Source organism: Ovis canadensis, chromosome 12, assembly GCF_042477335.2.
Source record: "Ovis canadensis isolate MfBH-ARS-UI-01 breed Bighorn chromosome 12, ARS-UI_OviCan_v2, whole genome shotgun sequence".
Lineage (NCBI taxonomy): Eukaryota > Metazoa > Chordata > Mammalia > Artiodactyla > Bovidae > Ovis > Ovis canadensis.
In genome coordinates, this window is record NC_091256.1 from 17,136,051 (window position 1) to 17,152,640 (window position 16,590).

The 16,590-nt window shown below is 39.3% G+C and overlaps 1 protein-coding gene across 5 annotated transcripts in view; it reads left to right on the plus strand.

The window, feature by feature from the left end:
- The first annotated feature begins 6,809 nt into the window (after nt 1-6,809).
- KCNT2 (potassium sodium-activated channel subfamily T member 2) overlaps nt 6,810-16,590 on the plus strand; it is a 445,066-nt gene continuing 435,285 nt past the window's right edge. For all 5 annotated transcript variants that reach the window (XR_011247634.1, XM_069545283.1, XM_069545284.1 and 2 more), the window contains exon 1: nt 6,810-7,455. Coding sequence is in view for 4 of the 5 variants with exons in the window: in XM_069545283.1 (XP_069401384.1) it covers nt 7,361-7,455 (95 nt within the window). In the remaining variant the exon portion in view is untranslated. The remainder of the gene's footprint in view (nt 7,456-16,590) is intronic.

Here is a 16,590-nt window from a genome sequence, read left to right on the forward strand (position 1 = left end):
TTGTGCATCAGGCACACAGATTTGCATTTGATAGCATATGTGGGTTCTGACTAGACCGTGTCTCTGCTGCACCTACCTGCCTTGACGTGGCCATTTCTTTATACCTTTAGTTGCAGACAATCTATTCTGCTAGTATTCAGGTTGCTCTCAGAGCTGTTGAAGTTTTGGTGTATCTGTGGGAGGAGGTGAGCTCAGGATGTGCCTACTTCACCATCTTGATCTGGATCTCTGATAGCACAAATTATTTTGTATGATTTTCTGATGTTCATTTTTAATGTAATAGAGCTGTCCGTTTCATTTATAACTAGTATTTCTAGCAAGTATTGCTTTTTTAATTTTTATTTTATTATTATTTTTTTAATTTTTATTTTTACTTTATTTTACTTTACAATACTGTATTGGTTTTGCCATACATTGACATGAATCCACCACGGGTGTACATGCGTTCCCAAACATGAACACCCCTCCCACCTCCCTCCCCATAACTTCTCTCTGGGTCATCACCGTGCACCAGCCCCAAGCATGCTGTATCTTGCGTCGGACATAGACTGGCGATTCGATTCTTACATGATAGTATACATGTTACAATGCCATTCTCCCAAATCATCCCACCATCTCCCTCTCCCTCTAAGTCCAAAAGTCCGTTATACACATCTGTGTCTTTTTTGCTGTCTTGCATACAGGGTCGTCATTGCCATCTTTCTAAATTCCATATATATGTGTTAGTATACTGTATTGGTGTTTTTCTTTCTGGCTTACTTCACTCTGTATAATCAGCTCCAGTTTCATCCATCTCATTAGAACTGATTCAAATGAATTCTTTTTAACGGCTGAGTAATACTCCATTGTGTATATGTACCACAGCTTTCTTATCCATTCATCTGCTGATGGACATCTAGGTTGTTTCCATGTCCTGGCTATTATAAACAGTGCATTGCAGGCGTATTCTTTACCAGCTGAGCTATAAGGGAAGCACTTACAGAGCTCATATCTATTGCCGTGGGATTGGAGACCAGGAAAGCACAAACACAGAGAGCATCTTCGCATAGTGTGATTATAAAAATCTTCTCTAACAAAGTGATAATGAAGTTAGGATGAAGCCGTGGTGAGAAGGAGTGAGGGGAAAAAAGTGAGAAAGAAGGAAACAGGCTGGAGCATAGTGCCTGAGCAGGACTTGGACTGGGCAACTTTATAATTTTATTTTAATTTTGATTACCAAATGATAAACACAGATACCTAATAGTTATTTATCATAAATCTTCTTTCTCAGCTATTTTGGGGCACACATGCTCTTTGGAGTCAGAAAATCAAGGTTTAGAGTCTTGGCCTAGGACCTTTTACCTGGGTGATACCATCTGAGACTGAGTTTTCCCATCTTTGAAATCTGGACAAAGTTATTTGGTTTTCATAATTGTTCTGACACATAACAGTTACACTGCAGGTATTAGCTTCTTAGCATTTTTGTTTCTATGCTTGAAGAATGATAAGAATATAACTTAATCCATTCACTTAGGCAGCTTCTTGTTCACTCAGTAGAAGATTGTTGACCACCACTAGTTGACAAGCATTGTGAAAAAGGCAAAATCATAGTCACCATTATTGTTTTGGAAAGTTTGGAGATGACAGGCTCAGGGTAAAAGGAAGACTGAGACAGGGGGCTTCTCTGATCTGTCTGTGAACTGGATTTGGGACACTACAACATAAAGATTGGAAGAACCAGGATGAGAGCAGGAGTTTCCCAAACTTACTGGAGATAATTTTTCCCTGAAGAAATGTATGTGTTTCATAGGTAGAAGCCTCATGTGGGTGTGATTCCTGGATTATTGTAGGAGAAGATGCTTCAAAGGTATTTAAACACATTTGATACTTATTACCTAATTTAATTCTGTCTTCTTCCTCCAAAAATTCAAAGGAAGAGACTTTAGAAACAGGTAAAGGGAAATGATATGGGCTGTCATTGAGTAATGCTGAATAAGATGTGTGTTTAGGGAAAGCTTTGAGAAAAGGGACAGAAGCACAGAGGAAACTCACAGAGGACACTGCTATTAAAATAATAATAAAATGCTATAGCCATATATTACCTTAATGTAATTTATGGCAAACTTCCATTGTAAGGTGCAAACACACATTCTGCTTCTCAAAGAGATTTTAATTTCAGAATGGCAAAAGCCACTGGAAGTTTGGGTAAATCACATTAATTACTGGAATATCTTCATAAATCTCCAAATGGCCTTCCTCTAAACATCCTACCTGTGCTTTTCAGGTGGAACTGGTGAGTCAGTTGTGATATTCTGCCTTTTCATTTTCTCTCCACTGGTTCCTCTTTTCAGTGTTGCTGAAATAAAAATGATTCTGTTCATGTGGCTAGACATGCTTAGAATATAGGACAGGTTTTGTTACAGTTTTCTTCCTGTAGATAGAATCTATTTTAGCTTGAATTAAGGGTCACCAAATAAAATCAATCAAGAAAATAGAGAGACACTCCTTCTGTCCACCTCCCACCTCTGCAGCCCATCTGCTCCCGTGGGCACCATTATAGGCTCTGTGTCTGCCCTGCTGTCACCTCCTGGTACCTTGAGCCAGGTGCAGTTATCTCTCTAGAGGATGCTTCTTGATTTTACATCTCTGGATAAAAATCTGTTCCTGGTATTCAGACCCATAGATTCAAACCTTCTTGACTTCTCCTTTTTGCAGATGGCTTAGAGTGAACTCATTTTCTCACTCAGACCTATTTCTGTATTCCCATCTCACCCAAGAATAATACTCTTCACCTACTTACTCATCCTGGAAGCCCAGAATCATTGATTCTTCACTCCCCATTAACTTTCACAATATCTCAACTATCTGGTCCTTCTAAGACCATCTTCTTAATTTTCTACAAAGCTGTCTTCTACTTTCCATCTGCACTGTAATTATTTCAGACAATCAACATATCTTTCCTGACGTACTGAATGGCTCCTCAATGGTCTCCCTTCTTCCCTTCCTGTCCTCCCCACCAATCAATCATCTTCACTGCTAACCATGGTGGTCTTTCCAAACATGAACTGGGTTTTGTCACATACCTCCTTAAAAATCCTCCAGAGGGTCAGCGTTGTCTACAAGTTAAAACCCACACGTATGGCAAGGCATGCCAAGCCCCTCCAAATGATAAATGAAGGCAGCTCCTGGCTGCCAGTATTCCTGCCAATTTTTCTCCCTTCTGTCTCCTCCCGACCTAAATATACACCCTGAGTTCAAACTACATGAAGCTTTTGCATTTGCTGGAATCTGCTATCGCTTTCTCATATCCATTATCTGTACCTGTGTAGTTACTGATGCTCTCATTTGCTTTTAAAATTCTTTAGCATAAATGTCATCTCCTCCAGAAAGCCTTCCTGATTTTCCCAAAGCAGAATGAGATGTCTCTCTGTGCTCCTCAGCAACACGCTGCCAGTGACAATTACTACTGTTGCCATATTCTAGTGTACTATTGGATGGCCTTCTCCTGCGCCCTTAGACTATGGGAAGTTTAATTCATAGTGATGACTTAATGAATCTTTGTTAAAAAATTAACTGAACACATCTTTCTTTTCTACACTGGAATGCTGCTATGTAACTTAATGATGCTGAATAGATGTGGATTATCCCGCCTTCTTTTGCCTACACAGATGAAGGATCTATGAAGTAGGAAGCCTAACATATATAAAATTATTTTTTTCTATTCAAAATTTATTTTCAAACAACTTTTATAGGCCTCGGTAGACAAAGTCACTGGCAGTTTTAAAAATGTTCTCATAAAAATAACACACGTAATGTGCATATAATTTTTGGCTTAAAAACTCCAACATATTCTATACTGCCAACCATGCTTATTATTCACAAGATAATTATCAAGAAATTGCTTTTTGTAAGCAAAATCCTTTCCCACTCATTATCTTTACTCTTCACTCACTCTTCAATCATTCTTCACTCTACTCTCATTTATTTTTATATTTAAATATTAATATAATTAATGTACTGGAAATCAAAGATCTAAAAAAATACCTTTTCTGTATTGAAAAAGGAAGAAATTAGAAGATATTCTGAAATCTGTTTCTGGAAAGACTAGGAAATGAATCTTCTTCCTAATTATCAGTCTAGGCATGGTCTACTCCATCACTATTGTAATTCAGAAGAGTTGTGGCGAGTGTTCTCATAGTATTATGAGACCAAATTAGTCTATTGCTCTCATCTACTCTAGATTTTGATTTGATCACCTAAGATTACCAGCAAGGAAACTGCAAAATTGTACAGAACCAAGTTAAAATTGTTTCTAAAAATAGACTCTCATGTCATGGTAAAATGAAAGCTTTCACACACACATACACACACACACAGAGTCTATGAAATAGGAGATTAAAAGAGTACATTGAAAAAAGGAAACCAAGATATAAAGAGTGAGAGAGGAAAGTATGTTTTAACAGCAGGAAATGGCATGACTTGGCATGAAAAAAAGAGTAAAAGTATAGAAAGGCAGCTGGGAGAGCTAAAAGTAAAAATTAATGACAAAAAATGAAAAGTCTGCCTTCAGAAAACTGAAAAAAATTAAGTTTCAATGCCCAGATATTGCTATATTTTAAGACTGTCAGGATATATTTGTTATATTGCGCCATTCTTTTAATTTTCTTAAATTCAGAAAGATAAGATTCTTCACTGGTGACAACTGTAAGGCACATATTGGTCTCCACTTGCTTTGACACAGTAGGGTCCTTTGTACCCTTTGTATCCTTGACAGCTGGGCTATGACACTACTAGCGGAGCAAGTTTTTATTTATTCCTTTTTTTTTTCTTTCTACCTGAGGTACTTGTTCCCTCTTAAAATGTTTCCTGGGTACTTGGAAACCAAATAATTCAAACTGTCGTAAGGGTGAGGGTGCACAGCTTTCTTTTAAATCAAATGCTACTGCTTTACTCTCTAATCTGTAAAATCACAAGAATCCAACACTAAACAGCTATTTTTTTTCTTCATTTTAGTGTCTTGCTTCTGAATTGGTTACTGATACATAAATACTTCAGATTTCTGCCCTGTATATAAAAGCAGACTATAATAATATAAATAAAAATATAAATACTAGCCTGGAACAGTAAAAAAAAAAAAAAGTAAACTTCATAGAGCTATCTTAATAGCAGATTATAAGGTCCAAAAGATAAAACAGATATTCTCTCCCCAACCCCGGCCCATCCCACCTAAACTAACAATGTACCGATTCACCTTTCTCATTTGGCAAAGTGGTGGCAAAACACACACACACACACACACACACAAAAAAAACAAAAACAAACCATAAACACATAACTTTGGAGCTAAAGCCAAAGTGAAAAAAAAGATTAACTTCCTAGCTTTAAGAGCTTTTAATGCATCTGAACAGTACGTGTTGAGATGTTACTCATTTTAAAGGCACTGTGCTAGAAAGATAAGCCACGGGAAGGGGGATAAGATGTAGAAAAATGCACAGTTAATCATACAGCCGGCAAGAAAATAATAAGCACTCCAAGCAAAACACTCACAGAGGGTATGAAGGATTCAACGGAAGAAGGCATCTTAGCCAAATGGAAGCATCAGGAAATCTAATAGAGGAGATGTCATTTGAGGTGGGTCTGGAAGAATGGGTAGGATTTGGAAGATAGAGACATCTATTTCCACTGATTCTTAAGATTTAGGTAGGTGCTCACTCGATTTTCTCTGCTTCTACAGTTTGACTTTTTATTGAATTTCTAACTTTCCGTATTTAACCCTCCACTCCATGACCTCATTGAGAATTTAATCATACCAAATTAATCACTGACTCCTGAATGAACCAAACATTTTAAACTAGCATTTTGCATGTACTCATAGGATTCTCTCTGCTCGCTCCACTGCTTTCTTCCCTTTCCTTGAGTAAGTTGCAAAGTAACATAATAGACTTGGTTCACTTTCTGTCTTGACCCTTCCGTGCATGAAAAAGTGTGTTATCTCACAGGTATTTCCCAAACTCTGTATGTTGCTGGATTACTGTGTCTCATGTTGTATCACTTCATTTATAAGCTTGATCCTCCAAGCAAATGATGAGATCCCCGAGGCCACTGGCCGTGACACAACCTTCTCTGTACCCACAGGCCCGTGTCTCTCAGAGGAGAAGTAGTTGGTGTCTGAATGTACATATCCTGATGGAGTCGGTGTTTGGTAGAAGAGCAACATAGGCATGTTCCCATAAGCTGCGTTCCATTCTGAAAAGTAGGCTGTGGACTCTCGGGTTCACCCTTCCTCTGCCCGCGTGGACCACTAACAGGGGCGCACTGAACAAGGCGAAGGCCACACGGAAGCCCACAGCACCACACTCTTGAGCTAGTAGGTCATCCTCCACGCATTCCAATGCGTCCTCCCTGCCAGCATCTAAACACTTCTCTGCAACGGCCTAAAGTGGCCCTTATTCATTCCTTTCCAGGATCAGGGAAAACACCTCCCTGGCTTTCAGTCTGTGAGGAAAAAAAAAAAAAAAAGACTAGGACTTTCCTGAAGCTGGGAGCGGGGATTCCCTCTCCAGGAACGTGCCATTTCCACGCTGCCTACCTGGCTGAAGGCGGCCAAAGACGAGGAGCCGGGTGACCTGGGGACACTTGACGCGCTCGAGTCCCCCTCCTCCGGAGGGGGGGGTTCAGCCCGGGAACCCACTAATTAGGCTCGCCCCCATTGGTTGTCCCCCGGCACCTCCGTCACCGTTATGCTAACGAGGGGCGTCTCATTGGCGGGGCCTCCGCGGAGGCCCCGCCCACGGGGAGAGCCCTTGCGCTGCGCCGGGACCCCCAGCCCCAGGCCCCCCGGCGCCTGCGCGGCCTTGCGGGGCTTCCGCCTGCGGGAACCTGCTGCAAGCTGGGCTACCCTCCCAGGAGGGTCGCGCCTGCAGCCGGGCAGGACGGGCTTTCACCCTCGCGCTGCGCGCACGCCCACCCCTCTCCTCTCTTTCTAGGCACCGCGCGTCTTTTCTCTTTTTTTTCGGGCGAAGTAACTTTTGCATTCCCGCCTCCCCCGAGTCCTGGCGACTAGAGGCGGCGCCCAGCCTGGGGGCGGTTCCTTGGCATCGTCGGTCCTTGTCAGAGCCAGACTTTTGCTCCTGGGCTGGGTTTGCATCATCCCCATCACACTCTCCGGAGGAGAGGAGCCGGCCCCTTTCGGCCTCAGCTTCCGGCTGGGCGCAGACCCCCTCCACCCTCCCAGACACCTTCCCCTGCTGCGGTCCCCCTTCCCGCCGCCGCCTTTAACGAAGTCCTCGCCCCCCACCTCCCCACTCCGCAATATTTCCTTTCGCTCTTCCTCCTCGCCTCCTCCATTCGTTGTCTCACGTTTCCCACTCTTTGAGGAAGGATGGTTGATCTGGAGAGCGAAGTGCCCCCTCTGCCTCCCAGGTACAGGTTTCGGGATTTGCTGCTCGGGGACCAAGGATGGCAGAACGACGACAGGTGAGTGGTGTGCTGCAGTGTGGCTCCGAAGATACAGCTGGAAAAGGGAGGGATAGGGAGGCCGAAAGGCTAAAAGGAGGGAGACGAGGAAAGGGAGCCAGAGCTTGGGGGAGGGAGGGAGAGGGACTCTGACGTGTCTCTCCATTTTGACTATAGGGCTACTGGTGTAGGCAAGGAACTCCTTTTCACTTTCGGACCCCTGCCATGTATTTATTGCATTTATTTGGTGCTTATTCTTTTGTCTATCTGTGCTTTCCCAGGGTGTGGATGAGGCTGGTGTGAAAGGTATAGTACGTCCAAATGGCACGCAGCATCACTGCCGATCAGTTTTCATATTTTCCCCTTGGCTGTTGTTAATCAAATTCGAAAATGCATCCGAGTTGATTGAAAAAGCATACCTGATTAGGTGTCCACCTGCCACTGGGAATTTTATGTTTTTAAACATTTGGAGACACAGGTAGACAGTTGGTTTCAATATGTAACAGGTAGTTAGTGAAAATGACAGCGTTTGCAATTGGAAAAACTCACTTTGAACGGGTAACGATGATTATTATTCATAATGTGTTCGTATAGCTTGATTCAACCTTGTCATAAATAATGTATTTAACCAAAATAGTATATATGTCACAAAATTAAAACATAAATTTCAAAGAGTGTTATTAGCAGCATATTGCTCATGTGTTTTATCTGTAGAATCACTGCTTTGCCTCGTTAAACTTTTGTAATTACTCTTGTTATGTCTTATTATTATTTTTTAAAAAGCACGTTTTATGTTTCATTGAATTCGGTGTTTTCTGAAATAGTCATTTAGGTATTACATGCCACATTTCTTTGTTTTAAAATGATACGTGTATACTAACTAGACTTTCAACTCAACTGAAATGTTTCGTTAAATTTCAGTTTGGTATTGCTGTTCTGTTTTAGTAACATAAAAAACCCATTATTGGCCCCATTCAGAATTTCCTTGTTCAACCACTGGGAAATACCTTCCTCCCATCTCAGCTCCCAGTACAAACCCACACTACACACAGGGGATTTTATCTGAGGCATCACTTGTGGCCTTCTTCTTTGGTCTCATGTTAGTAATTTAAAGGGATATAGATGTTTTGTAGATGATAGTTCAATCTTTTTAGGCAAAAATGTATACATTGATAAAAATTAAAGAATTCATACCAGTATGCTTGGAAAGTAAGGTGTTCTGGTTGACTAAAGATGAAGAAAAGAATATTTAAACCAATTTCAGTGCTAATTGACATTTAGATACACTATTTTAACTTAGCTCAGTGGCTCATCAAGTGCAGCTTGGTGTTCATAGTGATTGGATCTATATTTGTTACTTCAGGACATCAGGATCATCATGTATTAATTGAACAGAAATCCTCATTGCAAAAATGTGAGTTGGCAGAGTACCTAGACATATTTCAGACTGGTGGTGATAGCCTTGTTTGTTTTTTAAACATCGTATCTAAGATAATGATTGCTCATGGGGTTGCCCTCACTTTTCTAGGGATGCTGAAGATATTTAGTTAATTAAGAATTTTGGTTAGTTGAATGCATCCTAAATGAGTCATTGCCAGGTTAAAAAATGTTTTGCACTTTTAAAATCCCTTTTATAATATAAGTTTATACTAGCCCAAGTTTAACTCTAAAATTCGGCCATATTTACTAATAAAATAAAGTACTGTTAACCAAACTAAACTTGGGTCCACTTGCCTGTGCAGTAAAGCCAATCTATTGACAATGCTTTGTGGTGAAGGCAAAAGAAAAAGTGAAGTCGCTCAGTTGTGTCCAACTCTTTGCAACCCTGTGGACTGTAGCCTGCCAGGCTCCTCTGTCCATGGGATTTTCCAGGCAAGAATATTGGAGTGGGTTGCCATTTCCTTCTCCAGGGGCAACTTCCTGACCTAGAGATGGAACCGAGTCTCCCACAGTGCAGGCAGACTCTTTACCATCTGAGCCACCATGGAAGCCCTGGCAAGTGCAGCCTTTATTTCAGGGCACCAAACAAGGAGTCCAGGTAGCTGGTTCTGGAAATGCCTAAACTTGCCAGCAGCTTTCAGGGAGATGTTTTTAAAGACAGAATGTGAAGGAGGGGCAGTTGTGCAGTGTGTGCAGCTCCTGGACATTCTTTTGATTGGTTGGTGATGAGGTAATCAGGAGCCTACATGTTCAACTTTCTGGTTCTAAACCAACTTGGGGTCTACCAGGTTGTGGACAGCAGGAAGTTAACTTCTTCCACCTAGTGGGGTCTTCGTGTCTGCAGAACAGCCTGAAGATCAGGGCTCAGAATGTTTTGATGGCCATTGAGGTCCTTGACTTTGTTTAATGGCTGACATATTCTTATTTTGTTTTACTTGACTGTTTTCCTTTCTTTCTGCCATTTCCCCACTTCTCCAGTTAGATTTATTCTTTGGAACTCAGCCTCGGAGGCTAAAGTTTTCTACAGACAAGGGGCAGGCAGAGGACATGGTCGGGGGGAATCTGTCTTGGGAACTCCCCATAGGGTCCTATTCGGTTACAGTATTAACATTTTAAACATTGTTCATTCACATTTAAAGGTAATTTTGTGCCTCCATGAAAACTTACTGTTTAGTTTTGGTTTTGTTTGTTGTCCATCTTTGAAGATAAGATCCTTGATTAATATGGAGGACCCAGATTTCAGTGCTGTGCTTATTCATTCCCTACCTGAGTGGCCTTAGGCAAGTCATTCAGCTGTTACAAATGTCAGTAATTTTATTTCTGTAAGATATGCCAGTAAAACTAGCAGTTTATACTGAGTACTTAGCTAGTGCTATATGTTAGCTATATTATATGTGTATGTGTGTGTGTAACATGCATGTAAAAACATATGTATAAGTTAACTTACGATAGTTATTATTTCAGTCAATTATCTGATAGTCCTTGAATTGTAGGTAATTATGTTAAGGACTAGGAAACTCAGTTTCTGGGAAATTAAATGCTTGTTATGGTGATATACCTTACAAGTGTAAAGATGACACTTGGGTTCAGTCCTTTGTGACTCAAATTACTTAAGAAGCTCCTAATTTCCTTCTACCTAATTAAATTTCTATTTATAAGAATAATTTTATAGAATCTAGCTTAGATGAGGTGCTCTTCGTTGCGTTCCCTTCTTAATCCACAAGTCAAAGTTTGCAAGTGAGGTCATCTCTTTTGCCTTTAGTACAGTCACAAATTTCTCTTTGCCATTAAGTGTGAGTAGCAATGTTGTTCTCAGTTATCTTCATGGGCTCAATTCCTACAGAGAAAAGGAGGAAGCACTCTTTAATCCGGGAATAAGTAGACAGTTCTGCCAACAGATGCATTTAGTGCTCTGCCCATATTTACTGGATATTTTCTAGGAACACCTTCTGCCTGATATTTTTTGTTTGTTTCCTCTTGGCCTTACGTGCACACCCGGCCCTCTTGGAGAGCAAGCCAGAAGTACCACTGAGTAAATACAGATTTGTTAGATAAATACTGTAGCCTCCTAGTTCCTTGGTTGGGACCACTCTGGCTTATGTTCTTTATACTGTGTCCTATGGGACACCACTTTAACTGGTATAGGGGGGTAACTGGCTTGATACTGTGAGCTTTATTAGCTTTCTTCCCTCTCTGCCTAACTGGTATTTTCTGGATCATTTCCCAAGTAAACTACTTACACTTCCATCCTTATCTCAAGGTCTGCTTCTGATGGAATCTGCACCAAGATGGATATATTCCCCATCTAGAGGCACATTCTAGAAATGATGGGGAAGAATTAGAGGAGAGAAAAGTAGAGCTCTTCATTTTAAGAATTTTAAGTTCAGTCTTAATAAGATATGGTGGATTGACATGTAAAAATGAGTGAGGCATATCACTGATGCATGAAGGGGTAATGTTAAAGAGGGAAGATTGGTGAGTCTGTCATAACACAGAAGTATATATTCCACACTATAAATTTTCTGTAAACCACAGATAATTCAGTTATATTTATATTGTACCACCTTTTGCTAGGGAAACAGACACACATGTAAAATACATGTAATATGTATGTATCTGTATAATGTATATATAATAGATCTGTATTCTATGTGAAAGTGAAGTCGCTCAGTCATGTCTCACTCTTTGTGACCCCACGGACTATAGCCTACCAGGCTCCTCCGTCCATGGGATTTTCCAAGCAAGAGTACTGGAATGGGTTGCCATTTCTTTCTCCAGGGGATCTTCCCAACCCAGGGATCGAACCTGGGTCTTCCACATTGTGGGCAGACGCTTTACCATCTAAGCCACTAGGGAAGTAATTCTATGTAAAATATATGGGATGCTTATGTAATATACACATCAATGGATCCTTGTGTAAATCTTATCCTCTAATGCTCATGTTCAGTCATGTCCAACTCTTTGCGACCCCAGGGACTGTAATGTCCATGGGATTTCCCAGGCAAGAATACTGGAGTAGGTTGCCTTTTCTTTCTCCAAGGGACCTTCCATGTGAAATGCCATGCTGGATGAAGCACAACCTGGAATCAAGATTACAGGGAGAAATATCAATAACCTCAGCTATACAGATGACACCACCCTTATGGCAGAAAGTTAAGAGGAACTAAAGAGCCTCTTGATGAAAATGAAAGAGAAGAGTGAAAAAGTTGGCTTAAAATTCAACATTCAGAAAACGAAGATCATGGCATCTGGTCCAATCACTTCATGGCAAATAGATGGGGAAACAATGGAAACACTGACAGACTTTATTTTCTTGGGCTCCAGAATCACTGCAGATGGTGACACAGCCATGAAATTAAAAGACATATTTTCCTTGGAAGAAAAGCTATGAAAAGCCTAGACAGCATATTAAAAAGCAGAGATATTACTTTATCGACAATGGTCTGTCTAGTCAAAGCTATGGATTTTCCAGTATTCATGTATGGATGTGAGAAGTGACGTCGCATAGTCGTGCCCGGCTCTTTGTGAACCCATGGACTGTAGTTTACAAGGCTCCTCTCTGTCCATGGAATTTTCCAGGCAAGAGTACTGGAGTGGGTTGCCATTTCCTTCTCCAGGGGATCTTCCCGACCCAGGGATCGAACCCAGGCCTCCCACACTGCAGGCAGACACTTTACTGTCTGAGCCACCAGGGAAGCCCATTCTCCACTATGGATGTGAGAGCTTGACCATAAAGAAGGCTGAGCACCAAAACACTGATGTTTTTGAACTGTGGTGTTGGAGAAGACTCTTGAGTGTCCCTTGGACTGCAAAGAGATGAAACTAGTCGATCCTAAAGAAAATCAGTCTTGAATATTTATTGGAAGGACTGATGCTGAAGCTGAAGCTCCAATACTTTGAGCACCTGATGCGAAGTCCTGACTCATTAGAAAAGACCCTGATGCTGGGAAAGACTGAGGGCAGGAGGAGAAGGGGACGACAGAGTATGAGATGGTTAGACTGCATCACTGACTCAATGGACATGAGTTTGAGGGAGCTCTGGGAGTTGGTGATGGACAGGGAGACCTGGTGTCCTGCTGTCCATGGGGTCATAGTCAGACACGACTGAGTGGCTAAACTGAACCGAGTAGTCTTTTATCCAGTCAGCTAATGTTTGAATGCATGCTATATCTCAGGGCCTCATGAAGTTAGGCTTTGGGAAGAACATAATAAAGAATATGAAAACAAGGCTTCATCAGGGAGGAGTTCACAGATATAATTTTAAGTGAATTGCTGCCATGATGTTGACAGTATTACTTATGTTATGATGATGTCCTTGCAGAATTTCTATTTTGAGAATGTCAAGAAAAGCATCCACCATTTGTAAGTAGTATATTCAGTGTTTGCTTGAAAGTAAAGTAGCTAAAATCTACTAGAGATGGCTCTATATACTAGAGAGTATATAGAGGTCTTCTATATACTTTAAATCTAATATTTAGACTACTTAATATTATCAAAGTTACTCTGTAATTGAAAGCAATATGAGTAGAGACTGAAAATTTAATTAATCTTCTGTGGAGACCATTTTGTAATATGTAAATTGTAAGGGTTAAAAATACTTTCTGTTTCCTATTTCATATTTTAAGATTTATAAAATAATAAAGATTTAGACTATTCTCTTGCAGTTAAAGATTGGTAAATTTCAGGTCTTAAATGTCTTCAGACAGTTTGGACTAGCCCTTCTCATCCTTCATAATGACTTAGTAATTTTAAAGTTTGGAACACAATGCACTAGATGTGGATAAATTATCACAAATGTAGATAAATTGCTGTTAATGGACGATTCTCAGTTGCAGTCATATGGGAGTAGGCCATTTATTTAATTAATGTTATTCTAGTGTTCAGATATTTGGTCAGGTGTTGCAACTCAAGTAATTTTAAGTGTATCATTCATATTTTATAGTTGGCATTTACACATAATGCAAACAAGTCACCTAATGCATTGTGGTAATTGAAAATATAAAAGAACTTGAACAAAAAGTCCAATTCAGTCAATTAATAGTTAAGAGGTAGTTATAAAATGGAGAGAATGTTGAATAGCTTTTCTAGTATAGGCAAGTTTATATATCATACAATGTAAATATGTGACTTTATTTTTTGTTGTTACTTTTTCTCTTTATTTTTTTTAGTTTTCTATTAAAAAATTATTTACTGTGACTTGATATAATCAAATTGAACTGGGGTAATGGTTTTGGATTGGCGCATGGCAAATTTATATGTTATCAATTTTATCTCCCTTAATAAATTATGTATTATTTTGAAAGTGTCCATTTAATGTAAAGTTTTTATTCTGAATGTTTATATTCAGGTCAGTAATACACTTTTAAAATATTTTGTGCTGTTAAAATTAATTAAATTTTAATTTTAATTTTTAATTAAAATTAGTTGTCTGTATATTATCTATACATAGTAGAACCAATCATGCATATGCAATATCTATAAAAATGATTTCAGCATTTATTATTTGAAAGTCCAGATAGTTCTATATCTGTTAGAGCTGTTGTATTGAGAGAAATCTCTATGAATAAGACAATAAAAATATTACCTGCTACTGAAATAGGTAATGGTATAAAAATTGACTTTACACACTCACACACACACACAGATATATATATATACATATATATACATATATATGTGTGTATATATATATATACATATATATATATACACACTACCTTTAGGTTAATACTGAATGTGATACTTCTGGGGTTTCCAGTCATGCTCTTGTTCATATGTTTATATATTATTTTGTCATTGATGGTTCATCTGTTTTTATTAGTGTATTTGTGTATTGCCAGTGTTGTCTTACTTATCTGTTGTGCTTGTCTCAATTGCCTTTAGAAAATAAAGCAAAAAGAAATATTTTTTACAGTGATATTTCACCAGTTGCTTTGTACATTTATACTGTGAAATTAAATAACAGTGACCTTTTCTGAGCAATATTTGATACTTTCGATCAAAATTTTTTTCAATTAAGATATTTTTAAACTAATGTTTTTCCTAAGTCTTAAGTTGCTAATTTAAAATTTCCCTATAAAAGAACCAAAACAATAGGTAATGATCCAGAAGAACAGTTACTTTGACTCTTTTACAGTTTTTGACTAGATATGGAATTTTTAAAATAGGTCTTGGGATCTTAATCATCAGATAGTAATCAAATTGCAATTTAAGAGAAAATTACTTGGAGAATAGTGAGAAGAAAGGTGCGTATATTGCACTGAGAAAATCTCAGCCTCAGTACAAATTCAAACTGGTTGTATGCAGTCATAAAAACTATGACCCAGAGGGATGGTACGGGGAGGGAGGTGGGGGGGGCATTCAGGATGGGGAACACATGTACACCCATGGTGGATTCATGTTGATGTATGGCAAAACCAATACAATATTGTAAAGTAAAAATAATAAATGATAAATGGTTAAAAAAAAACTACTATCCAAGCAAAGTGGGGGGACTTGCAGTCCCCTTCACACTGAATGTACCACCCAGGTAGAATAGATAAAGATAAACTGAGCCAGAAACTTCTTTCTGGTAGTCATGGGGGTGTTATGTAAGGTTTTTAAAGTTGTAAGCAAATGACCCAAACGTTATGAAGAAGCAAATTATAAAGACTACCTTAGATATATATTTTACCCTTGCATTTCTATAAAATATAGAACGTTGTTAATCTGTCATTTAATATAATCCATATTAAATATTTATACCTAATACACACATAAATAATGATTATTGTGTTTAAATTCTAATTGACATAGAAACTGAGAAATTTGCCACATATTGTAATCATGAGCTTTAGTCTACCAACCAAATTACATTATGAGTTTTCTTTTGCCTAAGGCAATCATTAATATTGATAACGTTTCTAAGTTACGCATTATGTCACTGTTGTTTTGTTATACGCTTGTGTATTGCAGAACAGAGGCTGTGGTTCCTTAGGAGCTGAGGTTCCCTTGTATTCTTCACCATCTCTCTAACCCAAATCTTTGGTCGTGTACAGTTGGCCTCATCATTTGTCCCAGCATCTGGGTACTGCATGACCTCGAGCCACTGTGATGTTTGATTGCATATCTGTCATATACAAGAGAGATCGCATATGTGTTTCCAGCAGATAAATAGAAGCTCAGACGTTGTGAAAGCAAGAAAGCACTCTGAGAAGGGCATTGGGTCCTTTATGTCTGGTCATCTGGAAGCAGAAGAGTGAACACAAAATTTCTGACCTTGTTTTCTTAATAACCAGAACTAGATTCTCTTGAGGAGAATCTGAGTTGTAGTACAGTTTCAAGGGGAGGAAGGAGCACTGTTCTTACTTGGAAAAGTAAATTATTTATGTAAATGAATTCAGTGTATCCCTGGTAGGTTTACTTGTCTGCTTTGGTTGGGAAGCAGGAATGGGATTGGAGTTGGGAAGGGGATTCCATAGAGGCTGAAAAGTTCTCATCTCCTGAAAGGAGTAGAGGGGATATACTCCTAGGGGTTCAGGAAAGAGGATTTGCAGAAAAGCAAGACCAGGGAAGTGAGATTTCTCTCCCCAGTTTTTTCTTGGATCAATCATATTGATTTTTGTCGTTTTGTTTCTTTTTTTTTTTTCTTCCTTTGACAAATAGAAGCAGTGAGGGAAAAACAGACAGGAAAACCCGGACTGAGAAGCCTGGCTGGTCACTGTGGACTAGCAGCGA